The sequence below is a fragment of the Salvelinus alpinus genome, chromosome 36 (assembly GCF_045679555.1).
Source record: "Salvelinus alpinus chromosome 36, SLU_Salpinus.1, whole genome shotgun sequence".
NCBI classification, from domain to species: Eukaryota; Metazoa; Chordata; class Actinopteri; order Salmoniformes; family Salmonidae; genus Salvelinus; species Salvelinus alpinus.
The window spans coordinates 3,092,049-3,104,925 of record NC_092121.1 but is presented as its reverse complement, the minus strand read 5'-3'; the positions used below and the strand labels follow the sequence as shown (position 1 = coordinate 3,104,925).

The window sequence follows — 12,877 nt, the reverse complement described above, 5'->3', positions numbered from 1 at the left end:
CAAAGTTCAATTCTAGGACCGACTGTTTTCTCTGTATATATCAATGATGTCGCTCTTGCTGCTGGTGATTCTCTGATCCACCTCTACGCAGACGACACCATTCTGTAGACATCTGTCCCTTCTTTGGACACTGTGCTAACAAACCTCCAAATGAGCTTCAACGCCATACAACACTCCTTCTGTGGCCTCCAACTGCTTTTAAATGCTAGTAAAACTAAGTGCATGCTCTTCAACCGATTGCTGCGGCACCCTCCTGCCCGACTAGCATCACCACTCTGGACGGTTCTGACTTAGAATATGTGGACAACTACAAATACCTAGGTGTCTGGTTAGACTGTTAATTCTCCTTCCAGACTCACATTAGGCATCTCCAATCCAAAATGAAATCTAGAATTGGCGTCCTATTTCACAACAAAGCCTCTTTCACTTATGCTGCCAAACATACCCTCGCTAAACTGACTATCCTACTAATCCTTGACTTCGGCGATGTCATTTACAAAATAGCCTCCAACACTCTACTCAGCGAACTGGATGTAGTCTATCACAGTGCCATCCGTGTTGTCACCAAAGCCCCATATACTATCCACCACTGCAACCTGTATGCTCTCGTTGGCTGGACCTCACTACATATTCGTTGCCAAACCCACTGGCTCCAGATCATCTATAAGTCTTTGCCCCAGTAAAGCCCCGGATTTTGTCAGCTCACTGGTCACCGTAGCAACACCCACTCGTAGCACGTGCTCCAGCAGGTATGCCAATGAGTGGAATTAATTGCAAAAATCACTGAAGCTGGAGTCTCATATCTCCCTCTCTAACTTTAAGCATCAGCTGTCAGAGCAGCTTACCGATCACTGTACCTGTACATAGCCAATCTATAAATAGCACACCCAACTACCTCATCCCCATATTATTACTTACCCTCTTGCGCTTTGTCACCCCAGGATCTCTACTTGCACATCATCATCTGCACATCTATCACTCCAGTGTTAATGCTAAATTGTAATTGTAATTCTTTCGCCTCTATGGCCTGTTTTTTGCCTTATCTCCCTACTCTTCTACATTTGCACACACTGTACATACATTTTTCTATTGTGTTATTGACTGTACGTTTGTTTATGTGTAACTCTGTGTTGTTGTTTTTGTCGCACTGCTTTGCTTCATCTTGGCCATGTAGCAGTTGTAAATGATAACTTGTTCTCAACTGATCTACATGGATAAATAAAGGTAAAAAAAAAAAAATACATAAAAACACAACGACAGACTTGGATACAGAATGAGCACTCAGATTAACAATATTTAATAAAAGTATAATTTTTTTATTAACTTAACATTTGATGAAGAGCAACAACAGGCACGATTTTCAAATAGATAAATAAATACATTCATAAATAGGCCTACATAAATAAATAACCTTGATAAATAAATAAATACATGTATAATATTGCTGTTTGACATTGCACATTGCATGATTGTAGAATAGAAGGCTTTTAAAATCAAGCACAATTGTAAAACACAATAGTAAAAAAGATCTGCAAGTTCAAATTCATGTTCTGTTGGACCACAGAAGGCTATCAGAGTTGTGTTTCAGAATGAATTCTAGGGTGTACAGGAGTTCTTTTCGAACCACTTCCCAGGCGCAGTAACTGAAATTCTGTGAAAATAAAAATAAACTGTTAGGGCAATGTAGGGTAATATTGTCCTATGTAGAGATATTATCAAAACAATGTGTCTATTTGTTTTCAACCTATATTCTACCTTTTCTTTTAGGACTGCTGCAATGTTCCCAAAGTACGTCTTCAGGCCCTCTGCCCTGATGGGATAATCACTTGTATCCACACTGCCCATCATCTGCCAGAAAGAAAGAAAGAGGCAGGCGATGAATAATAATTAAAATACATCCATTATAGTGTATTTGCGTGTACCCTACTTTTTATTTTAGGACAGCCGCGATGTTCATAAAGTACGTATTCAGCGCCTTTGCCCTGACTAGATAATCACGTGTATCCACACTCCCCATCATCTGACACAAGAAGTAAATAATTAAAATGTCACCATAACACACTTAAACAGTTAAGCTATCTGTATTGGCATAGGTAGGTACTCACACATTTGCTCTCTTCAATCTGACGGTAGATAATGTTCTGAAAATACTCCAACTTCTGTTGGTCCCACATCGTCGGCATTTCGTCGGTTCCAAACAATGTGTCGATGTTCTTCAATGTCTCATAAATAGCCTTAGCACCACTGCTGCTCAACTGAAACGGACAACAGCAATAATTTCAAATAACATAAATGGCAGTTCACAGTTTTCTACTTTCTAATCCTAACGGTTGCAAATACTCTTTCATGCTGTAAAGAACACTTGGATATGCTCGCGTGCCCTTACCTGTGGCGCGCCGGAGGTTGCAAATGCGGTGGCTGGGAATGACATGACGACATTCTCCTGCAGGCACTCTAGAGGAAAATGACCCCCCTGAAAGAAAGAGAAAACACATGTTTCACGTTGAGCTATTCAGTTAAACATAGTTAAACAATACATCTCAAGTCAAAAGTAATTTAAAAAATTTACCATGTCTCTCAGTAGGTTGTGGGTTGTTCGCACCAGCTGTCCTTGTAGCTGGCAAGGCATGGGCATCGAGAAAACTTGCACGAGGCAGAGGAAGGCGCTCATCCAAGTGATAGTCTGAATTGCCATTCTTAGGGTAGTTAGATGATCTGCTGAAGATGGTCATTGTTAGTTGAATATAATCCTGAAAATAATTAATTGAAGCCTGAAGCAATGATCAAATGATAGCACGTTGTTGACTTACCTGTTGCCAGTATATTGCAAATTTCCTCCAGTCAGAATGTGGTTTGTGTTCTGAATCCATATCTGCGGATTAACTTAAATAGTGAGGATTGAAAGGATGTACAAAAAGTGAAAGGGTGTCTCGCTAAATTAAGAGTTGAAATGAATGAATTTGGGAAAGTTTTGCCAAGTGAACCGCAAGACCGGATTTCTCTTTTCGTGTGCTCCCCTTCCCTCTCATCATGTTTCGAGTTTTCCTTCATAGGAGGCACATTGTCCTAAGTAGGTTTAAAAAATGTAACGTTGCTAAGAAAGACAGGGAGAAGGAGAGAGAGAGAGAGAATCGACCGCATAACTTTACAATGAATGCAGTCGACCTCTTCATGTCTTTCTCAACACCAAAATTAAACTAATAGCACTTTTATGAACTAAGGGAAGACCTACCACAATGTTTGTTTGTTAATCACAAAACTGCTATTTGCATGTTTGTTTGTTTCCCCACTCTCTCTGTGTGTCTGCGTGCGTGTGTCTGTGAGAGAGGGAGGGAGGGATGAATATTTAATATGATCTCGTTCTGTTTGCATCTTCTGTCTTTAATCCCATTCATGTCTATACATTTGAATTAAAATGTTGATAATAACTGATGATCAAATAGAAATCAACCAGCATTTTATGACGTCTGTATCTGAATAATCAGTCTAACATGACCATTTGACCTTTTATTACTTACGATAAATTAAATAAACCAATGTGCTAATGTGTTGTGATAACATTATCGTAGGCTTAGTAGAAAAATACCTAAATCTTAATTCCTAATAATGCTACATCTCATCGTCTTGGATATGCTTAGTTAAAGGGGCAATTTCTGTGATTGCTACATCCAATTTTGGACTTTTAAATGAATGATACACAGGCTACCTATTGACTCTTGAAGAATATATAACTTTTAAAGGCCTCATGAGCTCAGTCCACCTGTCTTACCTCAACAGAACCCAAAATGTACTTTTTTATGACATTGTTTGAAACGATATACATCTAAACAAACACTGTATAGCTTGAAAATGTAGTTGAAACTATAATGTTGATCTCTTGGATGGTCATTACTTGAATCAATAGCTCTCTAACAGCGGTTACTTTTCTGGAACCCCATCCCTCATCTATTTACCAGAATAGTGGTTGAGTGACCACTATGGTGTTGTTTTGAACTGTAGATTGCCTATAAACAAATGAATGAATGAAAGACTGAATGGATGAATACATGGATGACTGAATATATAAATGAATGAAAAAAAAACAATATGATAATAGATGCATGTATTATGTCATTTAATAGTGTTATAAATAAATAAATACATAGCCTTCACATATAAATAAATCAGTCAGTCAGTAAAAATATCATCAATCTATTAGCCAGCCTCAGGAACATGTCACATGTCTCCAATAATGATTATGAGGTTGTCCAACAGACCGCTTCTTCCTCATGGCTTGACTCTGCTGTCGAGGAATTTCTTGAACTGCACCAGGTTGTCGCGAACCTCCACTCGCGTGATCTGCCATGCGCATGCGCTATGTTCCTGGAGAGCACACAATACATATATTTTTTTCCCCACTCATTTCAACCACAGCAGGTGCTTTGACACCACAACGGCGCTTGGAAGTTCCCAGTTTCATATGTGATTTGTGGCAGCGAAATGCATCCTATTTGTGGTGATGTAGAATTTGTTCAGATTCATTTATCCTCTATTCGAGAGCATTTGATATTGGACCCACCCAGTGGCGACCGGTTTTCCAAGCGAGCCCCACCTGTTTTGAGCCCCACCTGTTTAACCACAACAACAAGAAAGTTAACATTTGATTATCTTTTTTTGTTGTTGCCTGTTTAACTTGTTATTTTGGCATTAATACATTTCACATATCAGGTTATTAACAATGTTAAAAAACAACAACAATCATTGAGTTGATAAAGCTGCATACAAACGTGGTCTCTTTTTTGCTTTCTTGAGTAAGGCAGTTCCAAAATGCAGGTGTTTTAGCCTAGCTCAATGATTTCTGTGGTGGTGTGGCAGCCAGCCAGCCACAAACAAACACTACACTGCACAAGAAGTTGGAAATCGCAAATTCAACAATGAGTGGATTGGAAGAAATCAGTGGCTGTGGGTGTTCGGTCCAAGTCTGGGTTTAAGGTTCTCTTTTCCAAGCTTAAAAGGATAAATATTCAACATTGGCCATGCTGTCAATCCAGCACGACTTCTGCCGTGTTCAAAACAACTGGAAACTCTGAGCTGTGAAATCTCAGACTTCAGTGAGTTCAAGACAACTCGGATCTCTGAAAAAAACTAGCTTTGACTGAGAAAATAGGTTTTGAACGGTCATCTAACTCATAATTGCAAGTCGGGAGCTCGGGCTTTCTAGACCTCTGACGTGCAGATTACTGACGTCATGATTCGACTTTGTTTTTTTTCAGAGTTCCCAGTTGTCTTGAAAGCACCATAAATCCAGAGAACACCAGACTTGGATGACAAAGATTGATGACAAAATTTGAATACTAATTTTGTCTCATTTCATCTCATAACTTAGCCTACGTGTTCTGGTGCACATGTAGCCTATAGTCTGTTTTAGAGAAATGTTATCATCGAATATCGTAAGAGCTTTCATTGTCTGTTTATAAGGCCCGTTTTATAATCCCAAGGTTCTGGCTTGGTGTATAAAGAAAACACTGTGAATAAGGTTGAATGATTCCCTTTATAAGCCCTAATTCTCAATGGGTGATTCTTAATTATGCTTTTGTGAAATTAAACAGAAAAACGTAATGAAAGTGAAAAATGTTCATACAAGTCTATGCAAAGAATTACATTTGGTCATCTATAAGTCTTTGCTAGGTAAAGCCCCGCCTTATCTCAGATCACTGGTCACCATAGCAACACCCACCCGTAGCACGTGCTCCGGCAGGTATTATTTCTCCCCTTTGGCCTATTTATTGCCTTACCTCCCTACTCTTCTACATTTACACACACTGTACATACATTTTTCTAATGTGTTATTGACTGCACGTTTGTTTATGTGTAACTCTGTGTTGTTGTTTTTGTCGCACTGCTTTGCTTCATCTTGGCCATGTCGCAGTTGTAAATGATAACTTGTTCTCAACTGGCCTACATGGTTAAATAAAGGTTAAATAAAAAATAAATACATAAAAACACAACGACAGACTTGGATACAGAATGAGCACTCAGATTAACAATATTTAATAAAAGTATAATTTCTTTATTAACTTAACATTTGATGAAGAGCAACAACAGGCACGATTTTCAAATAGATAAATAAATACATTCATAAATAGGCCTACATAAATAAATAACCTTGATAAATAAATAAATACATGTATAATATTGCTGTTTGACATTGCACATTGCATGATTGTAGAATAGAAGGCTTTTAAAATCAAGCACAATTGTAAAACACAATAGTAAAAAAGATCTGCAAGTTCAAATTCATGTTCTGTTGGACCACAGAAGGCTATCAGAGTTGTGTTTCAGAATGAATTCTAGGGTGTACAGGAGTTCTTTTCGAACCACTTCCCAGGCGCAGTAACTGAAATTCTGTGAAAATAAAAATAAACTGTTAGGGCAATGTAGGGTAATATTGTCCTATGTAGAGATATTATCAAAACAATGTGTCTATTTGTTTTCAACCTATATTCTACCTTTTCTGTTAGGACTGCTGCAATGTTCCCAAAGTACGTCTTCAGGCCCTCTGCCCTGATGGGATAATCACTTGTATCCACACTGCCCATCATCTGACAGAAAGAAAGAAAGAAAGAGGCAGGCGATTAATAATAATTAAAATGCATCCATTGTAGTGTATTTGCTTGTACCCTACTTTTTATTTTAGGACAGCCGCGATGTTCATAATGTACGTATTCTGCGCCTTTGCCCTGACTAGATAATCACGTGTATCCACACTCCCCATCATCTGACACAAGAAGTAAATAATTAAAATGTCACCATAACACACTTAAACAGTTAAGCTATCTGTATTGGCATAGGTAGGTACTCACACATTTGCTCTCTTCAGTCTGACGGTAGATAATGTTCTGAAAATACTCCAACTTCTGTTGGTCCCACATCGTCGGCATTTCGTCGGTTCCAAACAATGTGTCGATGTTCTTCAATGTCTCATAAATAGCCTTAGCACCACTGCTGCTCAACTGAAACGGACAACAGCAATAATTTCAAATAACATAAATGGCAGTTCACAGTTTTCTACTTTCTAATCCTAACGGTTGCAAATACTCTTTCATGCTGTAAAGAACACTTGGATATGCTCGAGTGCCCTTACCTGTGGCGCGCCGGAGGTTGCAAATGCGGTGGCTGGGAATGACATGACGACATTCTCCTGCAGGCACTCAAGAGGAAAATGACCCCCCTGAAAGAAAGAGAAAACACATTGTTCCCGTTGAGCTATTCAGTTAAACATAGTTGGATAATACATCTCAAGTCAAAAGTAATTTAAAAAATGTACCATGTCTCTCAGTAGGTTGTGGGTTGTTCGCACCAGCTGTCCTTGTAGCTGGCAAGGCATGGGCATCGAGAAAACTTGCACGAGGCAGAGGAAGGCGCTCATCCAAGTGATAGTCTGAATTGCCATTCTTAGGGTAGTTAGATGATCTGCTGAAGATGGTCATTGTTAGTTGAATATAATCCTGAAAATAATTAATTGAAGCCTGAAGCAATGATCAAATGATAGCATGTTGTTGACTTACCTGTTGCCAGTATATTGCAAATTTCCTCCAGTCAGAATGTGGTTTGTGTTCTGAATCCATATCTGCGGATTAACTTAAATAGTGAGGGTTGAAAGGATGTACAAAAAGTGAAAGGGTGTCGCGCTAAATTAAGAGTTGAAATGAATGAATTTGGGAAAGTTTTGCCAAGTGAACCGCAAGATCGGATATCTCTTTTCGTGTGCTCCACTTCCCTCTCATCATGTTTCGAGTTTTCCTTCATAGGAGGCACATTGTCCTAAGTAGGTTTAAAAAATGTAACGTTGCTAAGAAAGACAGGGAGAAGGAGAGAGAGAGAGAGAATCGACCGCATAACTTCACAATGAATGCAGTCGACCTCTTCATGTCTTTCTCAACACCAAAATTAAACTAATAGCACTTTTATGAACTAAGGGAAGACCTACCACAATGTTTGTTTGTTAATCACAAAACTGCTATTTGCATGTTTGTTTGTTTCTCACTCTCTCTGTGTGTCTGCGTGCGTGTGTCTGTGAGAGAGGGAGTGAGAGATGATCATTTAATATGATCTCGTTCTGTTTGCATCTTATGTCTTTAATCCCATTCATGTCTAAACATTCGAATTAAACTGTTGATATTAATTGAAGATTATATAGAAATTAACCAGCATTTTTATGACGTGTGTATCTGAATAATCAGGCTAACATTAACATTTGACCTTTTATAACTTACGATAAATTAAATTAACCAATGTGCTAATGTGTTGTGATAACATTATCGTAGGTTTAGTAGAAAAATACCTAAATCTTAATTCCTAATAATGCTACATCTCATCGTCTTGGATATGCTTAGTTTCTGTGATTGCTACATCCAATTTTGGACTTTTAAATGAATGATACACAGGCTACCTATTGACTCTTGAAGAATATATAACTTTTAAAGGTCTCATGAGCTCAGTCCACCTGTCTTACCTCAACAGAACCCAAAATGTACTTTTTTATGACATTGTTTGAAACAATATACATCTAAACAAACACTGTATAGCTTGAAAATGTAGTTGAAACTATAATGTTGATCTCTTGGATGGTCATTACTTGAATCAATAGCTCTCTGACAGCGGTAACTTTTCTGGAACCCCATCCCTCATCTATTTACCAGAATAGTGGTTGAGTGACCACTATGGTGTTGTTTTGAACTGTAGATTGCCTATTAACAAATGAATGCATGAAAGACTGAATGGATGAATGAATGGATGACTGAATATATAAATGAATGAAAAAAACTATATGATAATAGATGCATGTATTATGTCATTTAATAGTGTTATAAATAAATACATAGCCTTCACATATAAATAAATCATTCAGTCAGTAATTATATCAGCTATCAATCTATTAGCCGGATCAGAAACATGTCACATGTCTCCAATGATGATTATGTGTTTGTCCAACAGACCTCTTCTTCCTCATGGCTTGACTCTGCTGTCGACGAATACTTGAACTGCACCAGGTTGTCGCGATCCTCCACTCGCGTGATCTCCCATGCGCATGCGCTATGTTCCTGGAGAGCACACAATACATATATTTTTTTTCCCACTCATTTCAACCACAGCAGGTGCTTTGACACCACAACGGCGCTTGGAAGTTCCCAGTTTCATATGTGATTTGTGGCAGCGAAATGCATCCTATTTGTGGTGATGTAGAATTTGTTCAGATTCATTTATCCTCTATTCGAGAGCATTTGATATTGGACCCACCCAGTGGCGACCGGTTTTCCAAGCGAGCCCCACCTGTTTTGAGCCCCACCTGTTTAACCACAACAACAAGAAAGTTAACATTTGATTATCTTTTTTTGTTGTTGCCTGTTTAACTTGTTATTTTGGCATTAATACATTTCACATATCAGGTTATTAACAATGTTAAAAAACAACAACAATCATTGAGTTGATAAAGCTGCATACAAACGTGGTCTCTTTTTTGCTTTCTTGAGTAAGGCAGTTCCAAAATGCAGGTGTTTTAGCCTAGCTCAATGATTTCTGTGGTGGTGTGGCAGCCAGCCAGCCACAAACAAACACTACACTGCACAAGAAGTTGGAAATCGCAAATTCAACAATGAGTGGATTGGAAGAAATCAGTGGCTGTGGGTGTTCGGTCCAAGTCTGGGTTTAAGGTTCTCTTTTCCAAGCTTAAAAGGATAAATATTCAACATTGGCCATGCTGTCAATCCAGCACGACTTCTGCCGTGTTCAAAACAACTGGAAACTCTGAGCTGTGAAATCTCAGACTTCAGTGAGTTCAAGACAACTCGGATCTCTGAAAAAAACTAGCTTTGACTGAGAAAATAGGTTTTGAACGGTCATCTAACTCATAATTGCAAGTCGGGAGCTCGGGCTTTCTAGACCTCTGACGTGCAGATTACTGACGTCATGATTCGACTTTGTTTTTTTTCAGAGTTCCCAGTTGTCTTGAAAGCACCATAAATCCAGAGAACACCAGACTTGGATGACAAAGATTGATGACAAAATTTGAATACTAATTTTGTCTCATTTCATCTCATAACTTAGCCTACGTGTTCTGGTGCACATGTAGCCTATAGTCTGTTTTAGAGAAATGTTATCATCGAATATCGTAAGAGCTTTCATTGTCTGTTTATAAGGCCCGTTTTATAATCCCAAGGTTCTGGCTTGGTGTATAAGGAAAACACTGTGAATAAGGTTGAATGATTCCCTTTATAAGCCCTAATTCTCAATGGGTGATTCTTAATTATGCTTTTGTGAAATTAAACAGAAAAACGTAATGAAAGTGAAAAATGTTCATACAAGTCTATGCAAAGAATTACATTTGGTCATCTATAAGTCTTTGCTAGGTAAAGCCCCGCCTTATCTCAGATCACTGGTCACCATAGCAACACCCACCCGTAGCACGTGCTCCGGCAGGTATTATTTCTCCCCTTTGGCCTATTTATTGCCTTACCTCCCTACTCTTCTACATTTACACACACTGTACATACATTTTTCTAATGTGTTATTGACTGCACGTTTGTTTATGTGTAACTCTGTGTTGTTGTTTTTGTCGCACTGCTTTGCTTCATCTTGGCCATGTCGCAGTTGTAAATGATAACTTGTTCTCAACTGGCCTACATGGTTAAATAAAGGTTAAATAAAAAATAAATACATAAAAACACAACGACAGACTTGGATACAGAATGAGCACTCAGATTAACAATATTTAATAAAAGTATAATTTCTTTATTAACTTAACATTTGATGAAGAGCAACAACAGGCACGATTTTCAAATAGATAAATAAATACATTCATAAATAGGCCTACATAAATAAATAACCTTGATAAATAAATAAATACATGTATAATATTGCTGTTTGACATTGCACATTGCATGATTGTAGAATAGAAGGCTTTTAAAATCAAGCACAATTGTAAAACACAATAGTAAAAAAGATCTGCAAGTTCAAATTCATGTTCTGTTGGACCACAGAAGGCTATCAGAGTTGTGTTTCAGAATGAATTCTAGGGTGTACAGGAGTTCTTTTCGAACCACTTCCCAGGCGCAGTAACTGAAATTCTGTGAAAATAAAAATAAACTGTTAGGGCAATGTAGGGTAATATTGTCCTATGTAGAGATATTATCAAAACAATGTGTCTATTTGTTTTCAACCTATATTCTACCTTTTCTGTTAGGACTGCTGCAATGTTCCCAAAGTACGTCTTCAGGCCCTCTGCCCTGATGGGATAATCACTTGTATCCACACTGCCCATCATCTGACAGAAAGAAATAAAGAGGCAGGCGATGAATAATAATTAAAATGATTCCATTGTAGTGTATTTGCTTGTACCCTACTTTTTATTTTAGGACAGCCGCGATGTTCATAATGTACGTATTCTGCGCCTTTGCCCTGACTAGATAATCACGTGTATCCACACTCCCCATCATCTGACACAAGAAGTAAATAATTAGAATGTCACCATAACACACTTAAACAGTTAAGCTATCTGTATTGGCATAGGTAGGTACTCACACATTTGCTCTCTTCAGTCTGACGGTAGATAATGTTCTGAAAATACTCCAACTTCTGTTGGTCCCACATCGTCGGCATTTCGTCGGTTCCAAACAATGTGTCGATGTTCTTCAATGTCTCATAAATAGCCTTAGCACCACTGCTGCTCAACTGAAACGGACAACAGCAATAATTTCAAATAACATAAATGGCAGTTCACAGTTTTCTACTTTCTAATCCTAACGGTTGCAAATACTCTTTCATGCTGTAAAGAACACTTGGATATGCTCGCGTGCCCTTACCTGTGGCGCGCCGGAGGTTGCAAATGCGGTGGCTGGGAATGACATGACGACATTCTCCTGCAGGCACTCAAGAGGAAAATGACCCCCCTGAAAGAAAGAGAAAACACATTGTTCCCGTTGAGCTATTCAGTTAAACGTAGTTGGATAATACATCTCAAGTCAAAAGTAATTTAAAAAATGTACCATGTCTCTCAGTAGGTTGTGGGTTGTTCGCACCAGCTGTCCTTGTAGCTGGCAAGGCATGGGCATCGAGAAAACTTGCACGAGGCAGAGGAAGGCGCTCATCCAAGTGATAGTCTGAATTGCCATTCTTAGGGTAGTTAGATGATCTGCTGAAGATGGTGATTGTTAGTTGAATATAATCCTGAAAATAATTAATTGAAGCCTGAAGCAATGATCAAATGATAGCATGTTGTTGACTTACCTGTTGCCAGTATATTGCAAATTTCCTCCAGTCAGAATGTGGTTTGTGTTCTGAATCCATATCTGCGGATTAACTTAAATAGTGAGGATTGAAAGGATGTACAAAAAGTGAAAGGGTGTCTCGCTAAATTAAGAGTTGAAATGAATGAATTTGGGAAAGTTTTGCCAAGTGAACCGCAAGACCGGATATCTCTTTTCGTGTGCTCCACTTCCCTCTCATCATGTTTCGAGTTTTCCTTCATAGGAGGCACATTGTCCTAAGTAGGTTTAAAAAATGTAACTCAAAGGCTCAAACGTTGCTAAGAGAGACAGGGAAGAGAGACAGGGAAGAGAGACAGGGAAGAGAGACAGGGAAGAGAGACAGGGAAGAGAGAGAGAGGGAGAGAGAGAGAGAGAGAGAGAGAGAGAGAGAGAGAGAGAGAGAGAGAGAGAGAGAGAGAGAGAGCGCGCATAACTTCACAATGAATGCAGTCGACCTCTTCATGTCTTTATCAACACCAAAATTAAACTAATAGCACTTTTATGGACTAAGGGAAGGCCTACTACCATGTTTGTTTGTTAATCACAAATTTGCTTATTTGTTTGTTTCTCACTCTCTCTGTGTGTCTGCGTGC

The 12,877-nt window shown here is 38.6% G+C and overlaps 3 protein-coding genes across 3 annotated transcripts; all 3 read right to left on the bottom strand.

Moving 5' to 3' along the window:
- Positions 1-1,452: 1,452 nt before the first annotated feature.
- On the bottom strand, positions 1,453-2,695 carry LOC139564968 (interferon alpha-7-like). The gene is made up of 5 exons (XM_071384921.1): positions 2,570-2,695; positions 2,387-2,473; positions 2,106-2,255; positions 1,756-1,848; positions 1,453-1,651 (listed from the first exon to the last, which is right to left on the bottom strand). The coding sequence occupies exons 1-5, from the start codon at positions 2,693-2,695 to the stop codon at positions 1,544-1,546; spliced, it is 564 nt and encodes a 187-aa protein (XP_071241022.1). The 3' UTR covers positions 1,453-1,543.
- Positions 2,696-6,185: 3,490 nt separating this feature from the next.
- On the bottom strand, positions 6,186-7,432 carry LOC139564969 (interferon alpha-17-like). Its single transcript, XM_071384923.1, has 5 exons — positions 7,307-7,432; positions 7,124-7,210; positions 6,843-6,992; positions 6,489-6,581; positions 6,186-6,384 (listed from the first exon to the last, which is right to left on the bottom strand). Exons 1-5 carry the CDS (start codon positions 7,430-7,432, stop codon positions 6,277-6,279), a joined length of 564 nt encoding a protein of 187 aa, XP_071241024.1. The 3' UTR covers positions 6,186-6,276.
- A 3,474-nt stretch (positions 7,433-10,906) lies between these two features.
- Positions 10,907-12,149, bottom strand: LOC139565327 (interferon alpha-17-like). The gene is made up of 5 exons (XM_071385552.1): positions 12,024-12,149; positions 11,841-11,927; positions 11,560-11,709; positions 11,210-11,302; positions 10,907-11,105 (listed from the first exon to the last, which is right to left on the bottom strand). Exons 1-5 carry the CDS (start codon positions 12,147-12,149, stop codon positions 10,998-11,000), a joined length of 564 nt encoding a protein of 187 aa, XP_071241653.1. The 3' UTR covers positions 10,907-10,997.
- Positions 12,150-12,877: the final 728 nt, after the last annotated feature.

What these genes read in the sequence shown, in the direction of transcription:
- LOC139564968 (XM_071384921.1), bottom strand. Translation starts at nt 2,695, where the DNA reads ATGGCAATTCAGACTATCACTTGGATGAGCGCCTTCCTCTGCCTCGTG. An exon ending in ACAACCTACTGAGAGACATG is followed by an intron (nt 2,474 to 2,569) that starts GTAAATTTTTTA and finishes TCTTTCTTTCAG; the next exon opens with GGGGGTCATTTTCCTCTAGA. An exon ending in AGATTGAAGAGAGCAAATGT is followed by an intron (nt 1,849 to 2,105) that starts GTGAGTACCTAC and finishes TCTTTCTGGCAG; the next exon opens with ATGATGGGCAGTGTGGATAC.
- LOC139564969 (XM_071384923.1), bottom strand. Translation starts at nt 7,432, where the DNA reads ATGGCAATTCAGACTATCACTTGGATGAGCGCCTTCCTCTGCCTCGTG. An exon ending in CAACCTCCGGCGCGCCACAG is followed by an intron (nt 6,993 to 7,123) that starts GTAAGGGCACTC and finishes TGTCCGTTTCAG; the next exon opens with TTGAGCAGCAGTGGTGCTAA. An exon ending in CAGCAGTCCTAACAGAAAAG is followed by an intron (nt 6,385 to 6,488) that starts GTAGAATATAGG and finishes TTATTTTCACAG; the next exon opens with AATTTCAGTTACTGCGCCTG.
- LOC139565327 (XM_071385552.1), bottom strand. Translation starts at nt 12,149, where the DNA reads ATGGCAATTCAGACTATCACTTGGATGAGCGCCTTCCTCTGCCTCGTG. An exon ending in ACAACCTACTGAGAGACATG is followed by an intron (nt 11,928 to 12,023) that starts GTACATTTTTTA and finishes TCTTTCTTTCAG; the next exon opens with GGGGGTCATTTTCCTCTTGA. An exon ending in CAACCTCCGGCGCGCCACAG is followed by an intron (nt 11,710 to 11,840) that starts GTAAGGGCACGC and finishes TGTCCGTTTCAG; the next exon opens with TTGAGCAGCAGTGGTGCTAA.